This window comes from Microchirus variegatus, assembly GCF_963457635.1.
Source record: "Microchirus variegatus genome assembly, chromosome: 9".
NCBI classification, from domain to species: Eukaryota; Metazoa; Chordata; class Actinopteri; order Pleuronectiformes; family Soleidae; genus Microchirus; species Microchirus variegatus.
In genome coordinates this window covers 28,126,191-28,147,969 of record NC_139810.1, presented here as the reverse complement: position 1 = coordinate 28,147,969, position 21,779 = coordinate 28,126,191, and the positions used below count along the sequence as shown (strand labels likewise).

General features: G+C 40.8%; 3 protein-coding genes across 3 annotated transcripts in view; 2 read left to right on the top strand and 1 right to left on the bottom strand.

The window, feature by feature from the left end:
* Positions 1-1,455, bottom strand: part of camta1a (calmodulin binding transcription activator 1a) — a gene marked incomplete at both ends in the record, with an annotated part of 323,112 nt that extends 321,657 nt beyond the window's left edge. Inside the window, 2 exon segments of the mRNA XM_083895577.1 lie at positions 1,301-1,418; positions 1,420-1,455. Coding sequence (XP_083751703.1) covers positions 1,301-1,418; positions 1,420-1,455 — 154 coding nt within the window.
* Positions 1,456-5,684: 4,229 nt separating this feature from the next.
* Positions 5,685-15,960, top strand: dnajc11a (DnaJ (Hsp40) homolog, subfamily C, member 11a; the record flags this gene model as incomplete). The annotated part of the gene is made up of 16 exons (XM_083894447.1): positions 5,685-5,756; positions 7,147-7,276; positions 7,414-7,487; positions 8,478-8,579; positions 8,662-8,790; positions 8,885-9,007; positions 10,526-10,599; positions 10,680-10,869; positions 10,983-11,068; positions 11,895-12,011; positions 13,421-13,576; positions 13,707-13,776; positions 14,000-14,057; positions 15,089-15,231; positions 15,382-15,511; positions 15,830-15,960. The coding sequence occupies 16 exons, from the start codon at positions 5,685-5,687 to the stop codon at positions 15,853-15,855; spliced, it is 1,680 nt and encodes a 559-aa protein (XP_083750573.1). The 3' UTR covers positions 15,856-15,960.
* Positions 15,961-18,313: 2,353 nt separating this feature from the next.
* Positions 18,314-21,636, top strand: LOC310931556 (F-box only protein 6-like). Its single transcript, XM_083894737.1, has 6 exons — positions 18,314-18,443; positions 20,192-20,441; positions 20,558-20,672; positions 20,785-20,880; positions 21,137-21,272; positions 21,358-21,636. Exons 1-6 carry the CDS (start codon positions 18,336-18,338, stop codon positions 21,502-21,504), a joined length of 852 nt encoding a protein of 283 aa, XP_083750863.1. The 5' UTR covers positions 18,314-18,335; the 3' UTR covers positions 21,505-21,636.
* Positions 21,637-21,779: the final 143 nt, after the last annotated feature.

Genomic DNA, 21,779 nt, shown 5'->3' with positions numbered 1-21,779 from the left:
TTCATCCTAACTTCATTTTCTTACAGACAGCGTTTAATTACTCCCCCCCCCCCCCACAAAAAAATAAAACATTTCCATGGGCCTATCTGAATGGGAACAGATCCTCTATGCATATGCTTTGCAGTAAAATATCCCCACTAAAAAAAAAAAAAAAAAAAAGGGAAATGAGTTAAGTCTAATGCATTTCATTTTGAGTTAGTGAGCCGTGCGAAATAAGCTGCAGGGATATAGGAGGTGGGGAAAAAGTCGTAATTTTGTGCTATGAGTAAAGTAGTGTAATGGGCAAGCTGGTTAAAAGAAAAAAAAAAAAAAAGAAAAAAAACCTGCTCTCCATCTTCCCTGTTTTCATCTGCTGTGATGGCATTTCATTACAAGTGCGCTGAGGAGGCTTTTGTGCACACGTTACATGTCTCAAAGCCATCAGTGTTAACGAATACGTTAATAAATACGACATTAATTTAAAAAAAAAAAAAACATACATATATATATATAAACCACTTCTGTGTCGGAAACACGGTTTAAATGGCAAAGAAATGTCTCGCGCTTGAAGGTGGAAGTGAACGAATCCCAGTCTCTCACACAAAAACACACACAAATATAAATAACAACAAAAACTGTGTTTTAAAACCAGACACGTCTGACCGACTGACAGCGAAGGTGTGTGTGCGGGGAAACAAACACACAAACACACAAAACGCAGGCGATAGAAACGGAAACACAACGACACGCGAAAACTCACACGGAGACACATTTTACAGCTGGACAAGACGGGAAGAAGTTCGTCGACGCCAGTGACATGTTGTCGTTAACTTAGCCTTGTTGTTAACAACTTTAAAGGAAAAAATGCTCGCGTTTCGTCGCGGAAACGAGAAAAAATGCATGACAACACACACACACACCGTACACACACATGCACATACACGGTACTTTTACCACGCTTGTCCCCGTGGCTCGTCTCGCTCACCGTGGGCTGCGGTGGGCATAGTTAGCTGGGGCTAGAAAAGCAAGCTAATATTAGCTGGCTAGGTGATGTCTCCACGTTTCAGCGGAGAAAAACAGCGGAGCCGTGGTGCGTGTGTGTGTGTGTGTGTGTGTGTGTGTGTGTGTGTATTTTTTTTTTTTTTCTTTCCTCCGCCGGAACGAAAATCCGCCCGTTGCTCGTCCTCGCGCGTGTGTCGCGGAGTTACAACTGTTGTGGTGGAGGTGGTGGTGGTGGTGGTGGTGGAGGGGGGGGGGGGGATAAAAAAAAAAATCACAGCGCGGCCATAGTAGTGAATTAATCCCATTATATTTCTCTTACCTTCCGGCTTGTTTTCGGCAGCCATTTCCCCTTCACGCGCAACATCCTCCTCCTCCTCACGACCGTGGGTACCACGCGCGTGCACGGCGAGGACAGCACGAGGAGGGAGCGGAGGAGCAAGCGGCGAGTCGGTCCGAGCCAGGCGAACTTACCATTGGCTGTGAGGCGGTGAGTGACAGAGGGGCTGGAAAACACACACACACACACACACACACACAGCAGCCTCCCCTCTCCTCACCTTGGCACCAGCAGCCACTGTCTCTCTTTTTCTTTTTTTTCTTTTTTTTTATTGTGAGAGAATGTAAAACAGCTCTGATGTGACGCTCGTGTTCAAACACAGTGACGCGTTGTCCTGCTGATGGAAATAAAAAAAAATAAAAAAAATAAGTTCGCGTTGATGAAGGCTGCATCCTTTGTCCTTAAAGGTGCATTGTGTAGTAAATCTAAAGAACATATGTTAAACTTAAAGGGACAGTATTATTATTATATGTAGTATTTATGGGTTTATATAACCCCAAATCCACTTTTTTTATACATATTATGTGCTCCTGCATTGTCTAGTCGCTGTATAATAGTTTTTGTTTCATTTTCGTAGTGTTTCAAAAAGTCATGTAAAATAACATGGTCGCGGGCCGCTACTGCATTGCCACGGCGCCATGTTTCTACCGGAGCCTGTAAGGTCAAACGCGAGAGAACAAATCAAGCGTCGCTTTACTCGTAGCAGGAAGTCCCGCCTCCTCTCTCTCCGCTTCGTCTGCTACGGCCGCGGTAGCTCCGCCCTCTCCCTCGCCTCACAAACCTCATCTGCTGACACGGAGAAAGACGACGAGGACGACATTTGACCGGCTGAGGACACCGTAGCGCTCAGGGAAGGGGAGGGGGTGAGCAGAGGAGCAGTTCTTTATTGTAAATTTCAGCCTCTCCTCTAGATGGCACTATAAACTACTTACTTCACCTTTAAGGCCCGGGGGCCAGATTTGGCCCGCCACGTCATTTTATGTGGCCCGCAATCAGTGTTAAAATATGTCTATGCTGCTTTATGGCGTGCGTTGACCATAAACTACATTTCCCACAATGCAATGGCGATTGCGTTGCCCGCAAAGTGACGGCATGACCATTGCAGACCGGGTTACATCTATAATGCATCATCTTTGTAACTTGAATAAGTAATAAATGCAGAAAAGTTATTTAGCAATATGTTACGGAGTAGATACCTTTATTTTACATTGTATTGTTTACATTTAGTTACATTTATTCTGTATGACAGTTACATCTGGCCCTTTGAGGGTAACCATGATGCTGATGTGGCCCTAAAGCAACTGGCCATACAATCCTCCTAATATGTCACAGAGACTCAGGAATAATGTTCATATAACAAACTGAACTCACCAACAACAACAGTACAGACAAAATATATGCATTCAAAAAAAATATTTTGCAGACTGCAAATCATGTTTATGTTTTGAAATCATGTTTCGGCATGTGGCGCCACCTACCGCCGTCTACCAATCATTAGAAAATCAGAAAAAGAAACCTAAAAGACTTCGGAATGTAGTAACCGTTTTTGGCCATTAACGCTGTGGTAAATATGAATTCAACTCATTTTCACTGAGGGCCACATCAGCATAATGGTTACCCTCAAAGGGCCAGATGTAACCGTCATACAGAATAAATGTAACTAAATGTAACCAAGTATAATGTAAAATAAAGGTAACTACTCGCTAAATAACTTTCTGTATTTATTACTTATTCAATTTCACTCGTCGCATGATGCATATACAATGATACACTGCGATCTAGTGGCGGTGCCGTCACTTTGCGGACAACGCAATCGCCATTCATTGTGGGAAATGTAGTTCATGGTCAACGCGCCCCTTAAAGCAGCATAGACCTATATTAACATCTATTTTTAAGACCAATTAATCAATCGCGGGGCCACATAAAATGACGTGGCGGGCAACATCTGGCCCCCGGGCCTTGAGTTTGACACGTGCACTAAAGTCGTTCAGCATTTGAAATTCCCTGAGAAGCACCAGAGCGTGGACAGAATATGAGAATGAGACGAGTAAAACATTCTCAGAGACTGAAAGACTCAGCATCTTTATGTCTCTATTGTGGTTATTTAATATGTTTCTGTGTACTTCATTGTGGTCATGAGTTGTTTGTCTTTCTTTGTCACCGTGTTGCATTGTTTTGTTAATTGTGTGCCTTTGTAATCATTTCTACGTCCCCATTGGTTTGTGTCTCTGTGGCCTTTTGAGGTCATTTCATGTGTCTTTTACTTATTTATATTATACTTCAACGACTCATTTCATACAAAGACTCGGGAGTTCCCTTCACCTCCAGAAAACTAGTCAACCAGTAGGCTACATTATTAACTTTAATGGTATTCATTACTTTTTAAATCAGCTGGTGGAAACTTATATATATATATATATATATTGCTATATATATATATTGCTATATATATAATTATATATATATATATATATATATATATATATAGCAGTCTTTCACATTCAGAAAATGTATTGTCACACAATGATTCTAAGCAATTTCTTATTGATACTTATGTTTCCATACACTCAAATAACGACAAATCATTTGAAGTGCACAGTCTGCCAATCAGATGTCAGTTTACATTTATTAAACATCTGTAGGTTGTCGTTCTTTGTTCCCAAGACTCATTTAGAGTCCTATGTGGTTGTTTTTGTGCTCCTTTGTGGTCGTTTGGACCATTTTTGTCCATCCTTGTAATCATTCCCAGACATCCCCATGGGGATGCTGGTATAGCTCAGTGGTATAGTCCACAGACCTTGGTGTGGAGGGTTGGGGTTCAAATCAATTCTCAGGTGTGAGAATTGATCAATGTAAGTCACTTTGTATAAAAGCGTCAGCTGAATTACACGTAATTGGTTTGTGTCTCTGTGGCCTTTTGTTTGTTTTGAGGTCATTTTGTGTTTACTTGTCGCTTCTTTGTGGTATTGTTAAGTTTATTATTCTAAAACAACTTATTTCATAAAACTCAGGAGTTCCCTTCACCTCCAGAAACCCAGTCAATCACTTTTTTTTTAGTAGGCTACATTATTAACTTTAATGGTATTCATTACTTTTTAAGTCAGCCGGTAAAAACTTTCTTTTATAGCAGTCTTTCTTATACTGTTTTCATACTGCAAACTGTGTTTTTTTTTTTTTTTTTACCTAATTGACAATGATTCTAAACAATTTGTTATTGACACTGTTTTCCATAAACCGCAGGGTACAAATCGCTGATCAAAAACAAACACAACAACAAACCCGTTTTAGGTAAATAGCGTGCCAATCAAATGTCAGTTTACATTGAAACATCTGTAGGTTGTCGTTCTTTGTTCTCGTGTAAACACGTCTTACAGCGCTCACATTGTGGCACCATAATAATACTACTAATAATAATTTTTAAAAAGGGCTGCAGGGCTTTATGTTGACAACAGGAGCTGGTTGGGGCGTGATGTCACTGTGATGTAGTGAATACAATGACTTTTAATTATGTCTGTTTTGCAACACACTTTAAACTTCTATCATTACGGCTCGGGTTACATTGGCTCGGAAATAGTGGGGGCTATGGAAATGATTAGAGGCAATCTAATTACAGATCACTGTGCTTCATAGACTTTGCCTCTGGCACTTGTGTCAACTGCAGCAGCACTTAAAGGCACGCTTCGCTCTGTGTTAACAGGCTGGTGGCCATCAGTGCTGAAATGCATGGTGCTATAGTTTGAGGCGGTGGTGCTGAAAGGACAGCTCCTCTGCTGCTGCGGCTGCTGGTGGTGCTGCTGCTGCTGCTGCTCGTTGAAAAGTCTTATGGCTCGCTGTTATTGCAAAGGAAGTAATAATGAACTAATGAAAGAGCCAATGTAGTGAAGTGCTTTTCTCACCCTTAGTCCTGATTGCTCCCAGGTGGATAGAGAGCAGACATTATACTACTTAGAATTAGGAATGTAAGCAGAATTAATTTCCTTACATATAAAATATTAAACCTATTAGAGTTCATTTTTTATTTTATTTTTAAATGAAATAACATATTAAAAACTATATATATTAATAATATATATATTTTTTAAATATATGTAATGTTTTTTTTTAGTTACTAAACAAAACTGTATAATGCTGCGATATTGAAATGCCACTTTACTTTATTACTTTAAACTTTACAGTATTTTTGAATAATATTGCCTTTGATGACTTTATATATGTCTTTTTTTTAAATAATAAAAAATATAAACGCAGGTCAATGAATACAGTCTGGGTGTAATTGTTCATCCTTGCCGCAAGGGGGCGACATTGAACACTAAGGAGTGTTTTGAGTGACGTCAAAGACACGAAGAAGGAATGACCGGGTGTAAACATGGCGTCTGCCTTGGACGATGATGAGATCGGCAGTGATGATTATTATTCCCTGCTGAATGTCAGAAGAGAGGTACAGTTTGTCGTGTCCGTGATCCCGGTACACGTCTGTGCGCGCGCGTTAATCCGCGATTAATCCCGTACGTTTCGTGCGGATCGCGCGCAGTGGCTGCACGTAAAAAAACATTCATTCAACGTTAGCTAGCTTGGCTAGCGTGTGTGTGTGACCCTCGACATTGATTTGGGTGCAGTGACTCTTGCTGGCGTGAAAGTTTTGCGTGACACTCAACAGGTCGCGGGGACGCTTTCGATCTCACACACGTGTCAGTGGACGAAGCGGTGGTTTGTGAGTTGTAATGTTAATAAAGTGTTATTTTTGTTTCACGGTGTAAACTCTTAGATTCGGGACAGGGCTACACACACACACATACGGTGGCTAATGCTACACCTTTATCTGTCAGGATTTCATCATACACTGTGGACACATGAGTAAAAGTGTTATTTTATTATGTTTACGCGTTCATTCAAGAACACGTTCAGCTCAGTGCTGTGTCTGTTGTCTGTCTAGTGTGTTTTGAAGTGACAGAATGTGAGAATATCCTTATCCCCTATAGACTTAAAGACTAAAACATAATATTTGTTATACTTTTCTCTCTCATCGTGGTCCTTCACTGTGATTTTTTGTTGTTGTTTGGTGCCTCTTTTGCATCATTTGCTCTGACTTTGTTGTCAAAATCAGTCATATTATTTTTGTTTTCATCGTCGAATAACCTGTTGATTATATTCTTGAGCAATCGGGTACATTTGTGGTCTGTAAAAGGACAGATAATAGTGTTTACAAAACCAGGAAATAATCAAAAATAGCAATAATAACAAACTAAAATGATAAAGGTTTTTAATGATTTCTTTGTTATGTGGTGTAAAGAAACCAAAGAAAATATTCACATTTAAGAAGCTTGCTTTAATAATAATAAAAAAAACAACAACTCAAACTAATTCATAGATTATCAAATTAGTTGATTGTTATTTGACTAATCGTTGCAGCCCTATTCGCACGTTAACCACTTTTTATTTTATAATGTTTTGGTGAAGTGTAGCATGTGGAAAAGTCCTGACACCTTACTGAATCGGTACTGAAAATGTTAATGAAATAATCATGAAAAAAACAAATAAATTAGCTGTTAGAGAAAGGAATTTTTACGGCGCCCACACCATCGTAAATTAAATGAAATTACTAATTAAAAAGAAACATGTGTTAGGTTAACAAAAGTCTTGATTCCATATGTGTAAACCTTTTTTTTCAAAGGGATCATAGATATGATTAGGAGAGCAACTTGATATACTGTACATTGTTTTAGTGACGAGCCCTCGAAACACTGATTGCTGTTTATTTGCTGTAACATCATGTTTCGTAGTTTTCCTACACATTTCCTCTTTCATACTTTTTTGCATTCTTCCTCCAGGCCACACAGGATGAGCTGAAGGCGGCGTACAGACGATTATGCATGCTCTATCACCCAGACAAACACCGGGACCCCGAGCTCAAGCGGCAAGCTGAACAGCTTTTCAACCTCGTGCACGAAGCCTATGAAGGTGAGCAGCGTCGTTGGTGTCGCGTCGGAAGTGGAAGTCTCGGCAGCACTAACTGGAGGAAATCACACGAGTTGCGTATATGCACCCGGCCCTAATTGCTTGCTATTAATATTAATGGTGGTTTATATCTTTTCCAGTGCTCAGAGATCCACAGTCACGAGCTATTTACGATATCTACGGCAAGCGGGGACTCGACGTTGAAGGATGGGAGGTAAGTCCGCCATTATTTATTCAGGCCAAAATGTTCTTTTCATCATTCAGAATCACCACATACAATGTAAAATAAACATGCATCATACTTGGAGTTCTCATTACTTTGAAAACAATATGTAGATCAGTGCATTTTGAAATGCACTTCACAACTCTACACTCTTATATAAAAGTGCTCAGTAGAACCATATAAGGTTCTTCGGCTTGTCCTCATAGGAGAACCCTTTTTGGCTCCAGGTAGAACCTTTATTAAAAGGTTTTGGAGGGTTCTCTGGATCAAAATGGTTCTTACTGGAACCATTAGTGTTACGAAGAACCCTTGAAAAACCTTTTCTTCGGGAATGGGTTTTTCAGAAGCAAATGGTTCCAGGTAGAACCTCAGCCCTTGTAGAAGGACCCTTTTGGAACCCTTATTTCTAAGGCTGTACACCATATAACATTGAGTACTTTTGTGTTTTGCACATACAAAACTGTTTGTGGATTGAGCAGAATTACAGTATATTTCTTTTTCCAACATCCTTCTATTTGGAATGCTTTTATTTCGTCTTTGACCATTAATGATAAAAAGTTACCATTCACATGTGATGCATATTGGGTTTTTTCTTGATTCCGTAATAAAACAGTACGCAGATAACGTACAGTACTGATTGTTCCTTGACGGAGGTCATCCAACGTTCTCAATTATCCATCAAGGCTAAAATAATATTAAATAAAGAAGAAGAAAAGAAAAACAACAGACAGATATTGAGTGATATGTGTCCATCTCTGTAGATGTGTACTATGTGTTTTTTTAAAAAAAAAAGAACATTCTCCTTGGTTTGCTTAATCTAGAACTATTAATGCCTGTGTTTTTTACACGTGAAGAAAATACACACGCTTCAATCGAATACAACGGACATTTCTTCCACTGTGACCGTTTTATGTGCGACTTCTGAAGCAGCGAGTCCTTCATTTTTCTTTTCATTCAAATTCTATCCTCTTCTGGCTCCAGGTGGTGGAAAGGAAAAGGACCCCTGCAGAGATCCGAGAGGAGTACGAGCGTCTTCAGAGCGAGCGGGAGGAGAGGAGGCTCCAGCAAAGGACCAATCCAAAGGTATGTTTTTTTAAGAAAAGCTTTGCATTGAAAAAGTCCATGAAGTATGCACTCTGTTTATATTTGAATATGCCGTTCACAGGGAACGATTAGTGTGGGCATTGACGCCACGGACCTCTTTGACAGATATGAGGAGGACTTCGAGGATATGGCTGGAGGAGGAGTCCCTCACGTGGAAATCAACAGGATGCATATATCACAATCCATAGAGGTGATGTGTTGCTCTTTGAGTGATGTGTAATTTAGTGGGGTTCGTTTTTCTTGTATAAAACGGGTATTTTATAGTTCTCTGTGTTCTGCCGCAGGCTCCTCTCACTGCAAAAGACACGGCCGTCCTATCCGGCTCCTTATCAACGCACAACGGAAACGGAGGTGGCACCATTAACTTGGCCTTGAGAAGAGTCACCTCAGCGAAGGGCTGGGGAGAGGTACGCTACATCTCACTGAGAAAAGCACACTCACATGTACACTACCGTTCAAAAGTTTGGGGTCACTTAGAAATGTCCATATTTTTTAAGAAAAAGCACCTTTTTTTAACATTAAATGAATCAGAAATACACTCTATACATTGTTAATGTGGTAAACGACTATTCTAGCTGCAAACGTCTGGTTTTTAATGGAATATGTACATAGGTGTATAGAGGCCCATTTCCAGTGTTCTAATGGTACATTGTGTTTGCTAATCGCGTTAGAAGACTATTGGATGATTAGAAAACCCTTGTGCAGTGATGTTAGCACAGCTGAAAACAGTTTTGCTGGTTCTTTGACGAAAGGGCAAAATTATTATTTTGAATAAATTATTTCTAATCTTGTCTAAGTCTTGACTATATTTTCTATTCATTTTCCAACTCTTTTGATGAATAAAAGTGTGACTTTTAATGGAAAACGCAACAAAAATTGTATAGGTGACCCCAAACTTTTGAACACTAGTGTATGTTTGTATGTCCGTATGCTTCTTTCTTTCTTTTGTCACAAAACACCCAGCACATTTTAAACGTCTGTTGTGTAGCAATTAGTGACATCTGCTGGTGAGACTGCAGAGTGCAACAAACGACAAACCCCTCCGCTCATCCCGCTCCCTTTTTCCCCCAAACGATAAACACTCTTTCACAACTCTCTAACACTTTTTGTTCAGGCTGCCGCAGAAACGTGGTGGTGGATTAAATGTACATGGAGAGATGGAGTAATGCCATTTTACCACAGTACAGTACTGTCATTTTAATGTCCCAATTCGCACGGGATAAGAAATGTGTAAAGTAAAACTACCACAATTGGGATGGGGTAAATCGCTCCGTCTGTCCCAGGAGCCCTTTAATGGGCTCCGTAACAGAGTCGTCACCGCCGTTAGGGCTGTTGTGGGGCTCCGGGCCCCGCCGACCAGTTCTGTGCTCTTGATCCGTAGACAAGGCACACATCTTCTCTCACCCTAGAGCCCTGACGCAGTAGGGCAAAGGGAGTAGCCAAACCCGCTGATTTTTATTGCTGGCCTTAAGTATGCCCTGGGGGGGATTAGTATTACCTGGGATAATTTTCTACCCAGGTAAAGATTGCCCATAAACTGACATTGTCCGGTAATGATTACTGACATGGCACATTCAGACGGGACTAAAAATCACTGAGAAGCTCTGGTAATAATTACTTTAACCTCAACTCCTATTGTAAAACACTTGTAAGACGGCTTCCACAATGTCTTATGTTCTGGTGTCGGATATTTTTCCTTTGTTTGTGCCCTCCTCTCTCTTGTGATAGGGAGGATGGATGAGGGCTGTAACGATGTTGTCCATAATGCCTTTCTGGGGTTTTAACACAGATTTACACAAATTACAAGATCTAATCACTTTTACATACTCAGTTTTTTTTTTTTTACTATCTTCTCCACAATGTAAATCTCATATGTTTGTAAAAAAAAAAAAAATGTCATGTGTTTGCATTTTGTGTGTACACAGGTAGAGTTAGGTGCTGGAGACACCCATGGGCCTCTCTTAGGAATGAAGATCTTCCGTAACTTGACACCGAGATGGTAGATGTTCGAGAACACGAGGAAGTTGTGCACATTGCTGGTTTTTGTTTTATGATAATTAATATTATTTTTTCCCCCAGCTTTGTGACAGCTCAGTGTGGGCTCCAGTTTTCCTCGCGAGGCGTGCGCCCTGGCGTCACCACGGTTCTGGCCCGTCATCTAGACAAGAACACTATGGGCTATCTACAGTGGCGATGGGGCGTCCAGTCCTCGATGAACACCAGCGTAGTCAGGGACACCAAGAGCAGCCATTTCACATTCGCACTGCAGGTTTGCTGCCAGCGGTTATATTTAACTTTTAATATGAGGCCAAGACGCTTTCAAAATCAACAGTTGCTTTTTCGAGACACTGTCTAATGATTTACTTTTTTCTCTCTGCGCAGCTTGGCATTCCTCACACGTTTATGATGATGAGCTACCAGTACAAGTTCCAGGATGAAGATCAGACGAAAATAAAGGGCTCAGTAAAGTATGTCGTCGTACGTGATCTGTAACTGAAACTCACATTTACATCTCACATCAAAAGTTTGGGGTCACTTAGAGATAGTGCTGGGCACGACGCACATCGCGTTTCCATGACAACTGACCGGAAAAAGACACGCGTGACGTCATGTTTATGTGCCGCGACACCAGAGTCCAGGCACCGTTTACTAATTAGCTCCGTTAGCTTCATTAGCTCATTAGCTAGCTTCAGTCGAACTGGAGCGGTCTGTTTATTAAACGAAAAGAGCAGCGCTAACAAATAACCAGCGTACCTGTGTACTGCGTATGTGTGTCTCTGTTTTTAAAGTTCAGCATCACTTCAGAGACTCATTTTAACAATCGGGAATCACGTAAACATGGTGTCACACACGCATCTTTTTCCGGTCAGTCGTCATGGAAACGCATCATGAGTTAATGTGCGTTAACGCATTAACGCGGCCAACATTACTTCGAAATGTCCTTATATTTTGAAGGAAAAGCACTTTTTTTCATTGAATATAACATTGAATGAATCAGAAATAAACTCTATACATTGTGAATGTGGTAAACGACTATTCTAGCTGCAAACGTCTGGTTTTTAATGGAATATGTACATAGGTGTATAGAGGCCCATTTCCACTGTTCTAATGATACGTTGTGTTTGCTAATCGCATTAGAAGGCTATTGGATGATTAGAAAACCCAGTGTGTAATTATGTAAATGGAAACACAAAATTAATTATATAGGTGACCCTAAACTTTTGACCCCAAACTGAACTTAAACTCACTAAACGTCGCAGGTGAACAGGTAGTGACCGTGTCTGTGTGTTACAGATCAGGTTTCTTTGGGACGGTGGTGGAGTACGGCGCTGAGAGGAAGATCAGTCGACACAGTGTCCTCGGGGCCACCGTCAGCGTGGGAGTACCCCAGGGTGTCTCCCTCAAGATCAAGTAAGCGTGGCTCTACTCTCTGTGTGGTGTAGGTCTCTCTTCCACCACAGCTCTGATGGCGCCCACTGGAGTTAAATTACAATATCCCTGAGTCAGATGAGTTTCCTGCAAATTGTGTCTTTGATGACAGCACAGGACGCAATGAGACGCGAGCAGAACATAACATTATAACCGATGATTTGTTTTAATGTTTAAGCAGATCGGTGTCGCACTTCCTTTACGATTTTGATCAGTTATTTATATTTGTTTATTATTTTATAACTTGAGAGAGAGACACACACACATCCGCACATTATTCTCAGCGGTGAAAGTCTCTGTCTATTGCATATGTCACAAACTAAGTACAAAGTAAAAGCACTCGTGTCAGTGATTCAGTTCCCTGACTCCTTTTCAATTTTTAAACAAGGCTTTTTGCAGCAGATCTGGAAAGAAACCGCAAAGTTCTTTGTGGCGAGGGATGAGCCGATACGAGAAAAAAATGTGGAAGCCGATATGATCTGATGTCACGTAATTACTACATCATGAACTGAATGTAAACAAGCGAATAAGTTGTGTGTTTGTTTGCTGCTGTTATGTTTTTTGGAATGGCTTGCACACTTGGATCTCACGTTCCATTCCAGTAGCAGATAATTCACCCTTTTTTATACATTATATGGACACGAGTATTTGGCCACACCTTGAATTCAGGTGTTAAAGTCTGCCGCTGGACTCCGCAAAGTGTTCTATTCTTGGCTCCACAGTGCAGCACAGAGTTCTACACAAACTCAGCCTCAGAGGATTTATGTGTCCATTGGATATATTTTATATACGACGCCAATGTGCCGGCAAGAGTCGGCAAATGATGGCTTTTCCAAATGCTAACTGCTGTTAGCTGCCGGAGCCTCAGTGACGCTGACGTAGTTTCCTGTGTCTCATTTGCATTTAAAGAGACAGGCGCTCAAAAGAAAGCGTTCTGAACAGGACTGTTTTGGCAGGGTGATTGAACTGCTGTGGTGCTTCGTCCTTAAGGTATTTTGACCGTCAAAAAACATGTTCATTAGGACACCAGGGAACTAGGTTAACTTGGAGAAATAGGATATAATATGTCTACTTTAACTGGAGATGTGTTTGAGTTCCTCCATGTTTGTCCACATAGCCCACTCTAGAAAACGTCCACGACCCAGCCCTTACATATCCAAAAGAGCTGTATTGGACTATTTCTAGAACCTGAAAATGTGGTATCGAGCCCCCGCACAAGACAATAACACCTTTGCACGCTGAGCCGTAACAAATGAAATGATGCTAAATGTGATTCATATTTGTCTTTCTGTGATAAGTTACCAGCAACGTAATCTACTGGATCTACTTTAACAGTTCTCATTTTCTCCGCCAGTTATCTTTAAATAATGAAACCCGCTCTCCACCTGCAGACTAAACAGAGCCAGCCAGACATATTTCTTCCCGATTCACCTGACTGACCAGCTCCTGCCAAGTGCTGTATTTTATGCCACAGTTGGACCATTGGTTTTCTACCTCGCCATGCAGCAGCTTATTATCCGGCCCTACTTGCAGTCCCAGAAGGAACAGTAAGGAACCTTCTCTTTAAACGTGGTTGATTCATTCAAGGAATGTTATTGGAGGTAGCGCCATATGTGATAATATGGCTGGATTTTTACGAGCTAATTTTATTTCTCCATTCGTCTTCCAACTCAACAGAGAGTTGGAGAAGCAGCAGGAGAGCTCGGCCTCTAATATCGCCAAGAAGAAACAGGAGGCAGAGTCTAGTGTGAGTGTTGTGTTCCGCACACGCTCATGTGTCGCTGTGGTTCAAGCGCTGGATCAGAAATGCGTGCGATGTGGGATAACTTGACATGGGAACAGAGGGGCTAAAATGAGATGAGATTAAATACAAATTCTTTGACATGGAGTTGAAATTTGTTCACGTAATCCGTTTGAAATCTCATTGTTTTTTTGTTGTTCTTCCTCCGTGTGCTCTTTTATGTCCAAAGGTCTTGCTCATGCAGGAGTCAGTGCGCCGGATTATTGAAGCCGAGGAGTCTAGAATGGGTAAGATCAGTAACACTTAAGGGATGAGCGTATGGTGTGTGTGTGTGTGTGTTCTGCAGTGTCTTTTTGCAGGTGAAACCATTTGATTCTCATGGATTCTGATTTGTTCTCAGTAGGTGATTCCCAGTTGAACGTTGCAGTGTAATTTCTGAGATAAAAAAAAAACAACAACAACAACAACTAGATCTCCTTTAATGTGGTTTAATTTCCTGCTAGCCACCGATTCCCTACACTCACATCCAGCACAACAACAAAACGATAGCAGAAAACAGTATTTATATTCTTTTTTTTTCAGTTGTTGTGTAGAAGATGTGCTTTGTGGACACTGATAGTATCAGGGGTGATTTTTGTGGTGATGTGGGTGTTTCTTTTTATGAGAAATAATAGATCTTTTTCATTCGGATTGGTTACATGGGCTTTTTAGTTGGCGCTCAGCAAACCGTATAATGAGGAGTTTGGCAAGTGATGGTTGGCTTTTTTAACCTCTTAGCACACTTGAGTGTCAGAAGAGTTCCCTGTAGACTTTCAGTCACACACAGTCAAAAGCATTTGTATGAAACCGATTATAAATCATGAAATGATCCAATATCGTAATGCATCTTGCAGTTAATCGTGCTGTCTTTTTGTTTTTGTTCTTGCCAAATGTCATGTTATATAATTGGGGGGTGGGGGTGGGGGGGGGGGGGGGGGTCAGCAGCTCTCACACAAATCTATGACGGACAGGTTTTGTTGAAGGCTTGGTGCGTACTGTCCAGTTTAGATCATCCACTTCTGGATTAAACCATTTTCTTCCTTCTAGATGGCAATCCAGACACATTTTCTCTTGGTCCATTGGCAAAATTTGATGCATTTTTGCATTTACTTGACTGTTCTTATAAACTTGGAAGTTTGATTGCGATTTTTTTCTTTTCTTTTTTTTTATAGATGTTTTTGTCCTTGTTTATTGTATTTTCAAAGTGTTGTTTGTGCACAAATCATTCTATACTGAAAGTGGGAAGTTGAGTTAAATTCAAATCTGTCCTCTGAATCAGGTCTCATCATCCTCAACGCCTGGTACGGCAAATTTGTAACGGACAACAGTCGGAAACACGAGCGGGCGAAGGTCATCGACGTGACTGTGCCTCTGCAGTGTCTGGTCAAAGACTCGAAACTCATCCTCACTGAGGCCTCAAAGGTGAACATCATGTTTTTAGCTGTAATGTTACTGTAGCTAGTGATGCAGTGGAATGTATTTCATATTGAATGTTGTGTAGAAACTTGTGTCCTCAACTTGCTCTGCTACTGCTGCTGTATGATGTGATGTTTTTTTGTTTTTTTTTTGCAGTCTGGACTCCCTGGCTTCTACGACCCCTGTGTGGGGGAGGAGAAGAGCCTGAAGGTGCTGTATCAGTTCCGTGGAGTCATGCATCAAGTCTTGTCAGGAGACGCAGAACCACTCAGGATACCAAAGCAATGTAAGTCCTTTAGTGCACTATACATCAGAGTGGCTGCCTCACACGGGCATGTGTTGTCTTTTTTTTTTGTTTCATTTAATGTGGTGTTTAGCATCTTCATAGCAGATTCATGATTTAGTCGATGGTCCGTTTTCTTGAATTGTCACCAAACAACAACCGCGTCTTTAGATGTTTTTGGTAGCAGAGGGGACTTTACTTCAGTCTCTGCAGACGTATATATATTTCCTCCTAAAATCCACTCAGCCACCTTCGTACGTCTCCCGCCAGCTTTATCTTTATTTTATTTACTTATTTTGTTCTTTGTTTCCTGCTCCACAGCTCACAGGATTGACGCTGACACATAGATATTCCTCCGCTGACCAAAACAAGTCACCACTCAGCTGTTTGCCAGAAGATGGATCAACGTGTTTTAAGATACGACATGGATTTAAGTCCTTGTTACTCGGAAATTGCGCATTTATCTTTTCTTTTTATTTTATTTTTGATCTTTAGAGTCATTTAAATATGCAGATTGGAGTGAAACTGTCACAGACTGGGGTGATCATAATTCAGTATCCACAGACAAGAGTTGTGGCCTGCTCGAAATTCTAATGTGACACCAAAATCGGTGGCTGACAAACCTTCTGCTTCCAAGGTTGTGAAGCCTTTTTGGTGTCCCTTTATTTTTGGTATGGCTTGTAATTTATGATCTTTGAAGTTCTATGTACTGCTTTGTACATAAAACTGCAGTGCCTATGTGATTGAAGATATGAATGCACCTCTGTTTGTTTGCCATATTATTAAAGACAAGTATCTCTCATATTTCATATGTCATAGTGTTGTCTCACTTTTTTGACAAAACTGGAAGTTTGATGTTCGCTTCCAGTGAAATAGGCAACCCTGCCTTTTCAAAAAGTATACCAAGTGGGTCAGGCACACACTATAGACAAAAACACCCTGACAATGAATCCCACTCTTCCTCAGAAGGAACTGTTTGTTCATTAATCTGATTAATTTGTTTTTATTAGTTTGTTATCCTGAAGCAGTGTGCCTGCCCCTCGGTGTTCATTATTCAGCTGATTTGTTGGAGATGCATTATTTACTAATCAATTTCAACTCCAGACAGATCATTAGGTTTGTGTTGGAAAAGAATAAATGTTTTCCAAATGACAGAATATGAAAGCGAAAGTTGACAGTGATGCTGTCTTATTCATTTTCTAATATAAATCAGGCATAATCCATAAATAACAGATGTGGGATTGCCAGTTTTGGGGGAAAAACCTCCTCCAGTCTGACGCAGTTGTTAAGACGCAGGCATTTTATTCACTCTGCAATGGATCGTTTGGCAACTTTTTTTAACTTCTGGAGAAGGACGACGGTTGTATAGGCCTCAATATACGTTTGTTAACATTGGATGTAGAGTTATTTAAAGTTTTACAGATAAAGACATTACAGATACTTGAAATCAGGGTCTCTGCAGGTTTCAACGGGGTCAAATTTAAGACCTTTTAAGACTTTTTAGAGACCATAATGAATACAATTTAAGACCCATTTCAAATCCATACTGGCAAAAAAAGTACAAAAGACATGAAGGAAAATTGGAGCCACAAATGAACAGTTGAACTTGCAATTCGGCTTTAGCTGTGGGCTTTCATTAAGTTTGCTACGCTAAGCTGTAACACACCGCGGCGCGCGCACAGCACACTCGCTAGTTAGTGCTCAATAAATTCTCCCCGGGCAGCACAGGTGGCCTACTTTAGTTCCGTGTTGTAGTTCTGTTATCGCATCCTCAAAAATAGAAACATTTCAAAGCGAGACTGTAGTTTATGCACGTTTTTAAATAAAAGTAGCGTTAATAGATTTTTAAGACCTTTCAAAATTGTACTGAAGACATTTGAATTAAAGACATTTTAAGGCCTTACATTCAAATTATTGGCAAATTATTTATTACTTTTTAAGACCCCGTGGATACCCTGGAAATGAAGAGAAGAGGCCACACGGTGGCGCACGGTAGCGTCGCCGGTTCGCATCAGATTAGACCTACTTGTTTCTGTGTGTGGAGTTGGCATGTTCCAGTGCGTGGGTTTTCTCCGTCCGGGTACTCCGGTTTCCTCCCACAGTCCCAAAACACGCAGAGATTAATCGAACACCCTTAAATCGACCGTATAAGTTAGTGTTGCTCGTTGTTTAAAGGTTGCCCTTTGACGGACTGTCGACCTGACCAAAGTCTACGTCTCTCTACATTATCACCTACCTTACTTCCGTCGACGACTGAAATGGTCAAATGAGCTGTAGACTTACAATGTCACTGATTGAAAAAAAAAAAAAAAAGATTTAAATAGTTAAAACAGTTGCTTTTTTTTTAGTTCCCTACATCTTAATTTCACGCAAGTAACCGGTAATTCAAGATACGTGAACTTCTTTGCTGCGACATTAGAGCGTCGAGCAGCACCGCCCGCGTTCCTTTTCCTCCTGGGGCTGTCCTGACGTAGAGAACGAGCGCACCGTGATTGAGCCGGGTAAGGTGGTGGTGAATAATATCTATCTGGAAAATCCCCTGGCGTTTATTTATTCACGGACATGAAAACGAAAGTGTCTCTTAACCTGTGAATTGAGGGGGGGGAGACTCGTTTATGTAGCATTCATGCGTTGGAGGAATAATGTGTGACATCTATGTTTGCTGCCTGTAGCTCGTGACGTTAGCTTCACTTCCCGGTGCACTTCCGCGTTGCGTTGTCGAACGCAACGTAAAAGCTTATTATTACACAGTGTGTATGTGTTTTAAAGACTAGTTCGCGTTGTGGGGGCGGGTGGGTACATTTTAGTGCGGGGTTTGTCCTGGGGCATGAAGAGGAAAAGAAAAGCTATGGGAGCAACTCTTAGCAACGAAGCACCCGCGCGAACGGCTCGGCCTTCAGACGAAATAGCGTCAAGCTCATCCTCGGACGGAGATGTAAGTTGTTCACTTCATGGTATAATAAGCCAACGGTCAAAATGACCGCAGTTGTCTCCTCCAGGTGTGGGAGTGTATGTGTCGAGGGAGACGCGTCATGTCATCATCATCATCATTAGTAGCTTAATGCCAGCACAGCTGAGTGTGTTGTGTGTCACATCCGTGAGAGACAGCGAGCCACGTTGTTTTGACAGGTGAAGCGAGTTCAAACGGTCTCAAACTTCAGTGTCCGACCACCTGGGTCCGGGTCCGTGTACGTTTTTGATCGTTTGTTTTTTTTATTGAAACCAATAAACAAGAAACGGAAATACCACGCTTGTTTCGTTTCTCGTTTTGTTTCTCGTTTTGTTTCTCGTTTTGAGCCAAAAACGAGAAATCGACTTTTTTTCGCCGTTTTTGGTTCAAAACGAAAAAACGAGAAAAGCAAATTCCTTTTTTTGTTTTTCGTTTCTTTTTCGAAAATATATATATATATATAGTATATATATATAAAAATTAAAAAAGGACTTTTTTTTTTTTTTATATATATATTTTTCTATGATTTGGACCCCCAGAAAGCATCTCGCGACTTCTGGGGGGTCGCCAAATCATTTTCGAAAAATATATCAAAAAAAAAAAAAAAAACAATTTTAAAAAAATATTTTTCTATGATTTCTGGGGGTCGCCAAATCATTTTCGAAATATATATTAAAAAAAAAAAATAGTTAAAAAAAAAAAAAAAATTCTATGATTTCTGGGGGTCGCCAAATCATTTTGGAAAAATATTAAAAAAAAAAAAAATTGTTTTTAATATTTTTCTATGATTTCTGGGGGTCGCCAAATCATTTTGGAAAAATATTTTAAAATTTTATTTTAGATATATATATTTTTCGAAAATGATTTGGCGACCCAGAAAGCTTCTCGCGACCCCAATTGGACCGAGATGATTTCTGGGTGGTCGCCAGATCATTTTCGAAATATATATATAAAAAAAAAAATTATATATTTTTTTGGTATTTTTCTATGATTTCTGGGGGTCGCCAAATCATTTTGGGTCGCGATTTTAATATATATTTTTTAAAATCAAAATTAATGTAGTGTCCGATCAGACGTTAGAATGATGACGAGCGGTTGGGCGAAAAAGTACTTTTTTTTTTTTTTTTTATATTTTTCCAAAATTATTTGGCGACCCCCAGAAATCATCTCGTGACCCAAATTGGGGTCGGGACCCCAAGGTTGAGAATGGCTGTATTATATTCTGGTACATATGTAGGCTGCCTACAATTACAGCTGTACTAGTATTTGCCAAAAAGGGACGCAAAGTGTCACAAAGTGCCAGAAATAGATGAAGGTACAGTTTTATTAGCTTTTTAATAATACATTCATTATTTATGGGTTAATGTTATGGGTCCACGGGCCAGTCCAAATTGCTTGAAGGGCCAGTTCTGGCCCCCAGGCCTTAAGTTGAATAGCCTTGCATTATAGTATTGGACAATATCACAGTAACGGTGTTTGTTTTGATTTGGAACTCATCATTGTTTACAATAAATGCATGTAATCTATAAATAACAATGCCTTATGGTAAGATTAGCATGTGCCTTCTATACCTATCATCCACAATAATATATAAGGGTGTGAAAGGTTATCAATAAAATGTGAAGGTAAGTACAGAAGCAGACTGTTGAGGCAAACTCCTCTTTAAAAACGTTTTGATTTCACCATTGCAAAGTTGGACAAAGCTTCATCTGTCCTATTTGGTCCCACGTCAGATGTTCCCTCTTCCACTGGATATCGTGGAGGAGATCTTCCTGAATCTCCCCCCCTTTGAGGTGGTGCTTACATGTCGGTTGGTGTGCTCCCAATGGAAAGAAGTGGCTGACAGTGAGTCTCTGTGGAAGGAGCGGTGTCGAAGAGAAGGGTATCGCCTCCGAGATGCGTCCAGCTTATCCAAGGACTGGAGGCTGTTTTTCTTCCTGTGCAAGAACAGGAGGAATCTACTCAAGAATCCTCGTGGAGAACGTAAGAGACCGCAAACGTCGCTTTTCCCCGACGCCTGGTTGCGTTAACACCGTTGATTTCCTGCTCTATAATACTTGTTTTTTTTGGGTTTTTTTGACAACCTCTTTATTTTACAGACAAAATGCAGGGTTGGCATTTACTGGAGAACGGTGGTGATAAGTGGAAAGTAGAAGGAGTTATGGCTCCACATCCAAATGAGACGGTTCAGAAAAACTTTGTGACCTCTTATGTGTGAGTATCCACCAGGAGGGTTTGCACACGTCACGGGTCACTTGCTGTTTTTAGCACACACACACACACACACGGATCATGACTTATTCAAAACACCGCTTCCTCTCTGCAGAATGTGCAAGAAGACCCAGCTGATTAATTTAACAAAGGAAGGTTACAACCCATCGTTTATGGATCACTTCCAGCCAGACATAAGAATCTCTGATTGGTGAGAACATTACTCATGAAGTGCTCTTTCTGTACCACTTAAATTGATGGCAAAACTAAGTACTCAAAATAATAATCTAAATGTTTCAGTTTGGATAACATTATCCATAGGCACCAAGAGGTGCTGCGTAACATAAGTATATTTCCATCTCTCTATATGTATATGTAGTGTGTATATGCATATAGTGGACAGTGCTGGGAAGACAAATTTGCACATTGTTGAACCCAATTGACCCCCTGCATTGTGTTTACACCAGGTATGCGCCTCGATCTGACTGTGGCTGCGAGTACAACATCTGTGTTGAGCTGTTGAATCAAAATAAGAGGCCTATCCAGACCTTTGAACCCGAGACTGTTTACTTTGAACAGTGGAGCGATCGGCAATGGAATCAGGTACGCACTTCGTAAACACAAAGCTTAAACGAAATACAGAGGGCTTTAGAACAAAATCTAATCGCTCTGCTATCTGTTTTTTCAGATCACACACGTTCTCCGCAACTACGGCCCAGGTGTGAGATACGTCCGTTTTACCCACGGAGGGAAGGACACTCAGTTCTGGGCGGGATGGTATGGAATTCGTGTAACCGACAGCTGTGTTGAGATCTGTCCAGCAGAGGAGAGATAGCTCCTCTGGGACCGTCTGATACCAACTGCCTGCCTTTTCCGGAACTGCCTCAGGTCATATTTGCCTTATATGATGTACATTTTCAAGGGACGATTGTTTTGGTTAAACAGCGAAAAATAAAACCTCCCCAGTGGAGCAGCAGCGTATGATGCTAAATGTAGTCTCGAAGCCGTCGTGAAGCGTGCTGTATTAACAACTAGTTTCATTTCCACGACCAAAGGGCCATTATGTAATCCCTGAGAATAGGTTTTCCATGGCATTTGGATATGAAACAA

What these genes read in the sequence shown, in the direction of transcription:
- LOC310931556 (XM_083894737.1), top strand. Translation starts at nt 18,336, where the DNA reads ATGAAGAGGAAAAGAAAAGCTATGGGAGCAACTCTTAGCAACGAAGCA. An exon ending in GCTCATCCTCGGACGGAGAT is followed by an intron (nt 18,444 to 20,191) that starts GTAAGTTGTTCA and finishes GTCCCACGTCAG; the next exon opens with ATGTTCCCTCTTCCACTGGA. An exon ending in AACTTTGTGACCTCTTATGT is followed by an intron (nt 20,673 to 20,784) that starts GTGAGTATCCAC and finishes TCCTCTCTGCAG; the next exon opens with AATGTGCAAGAAGACCCAGC.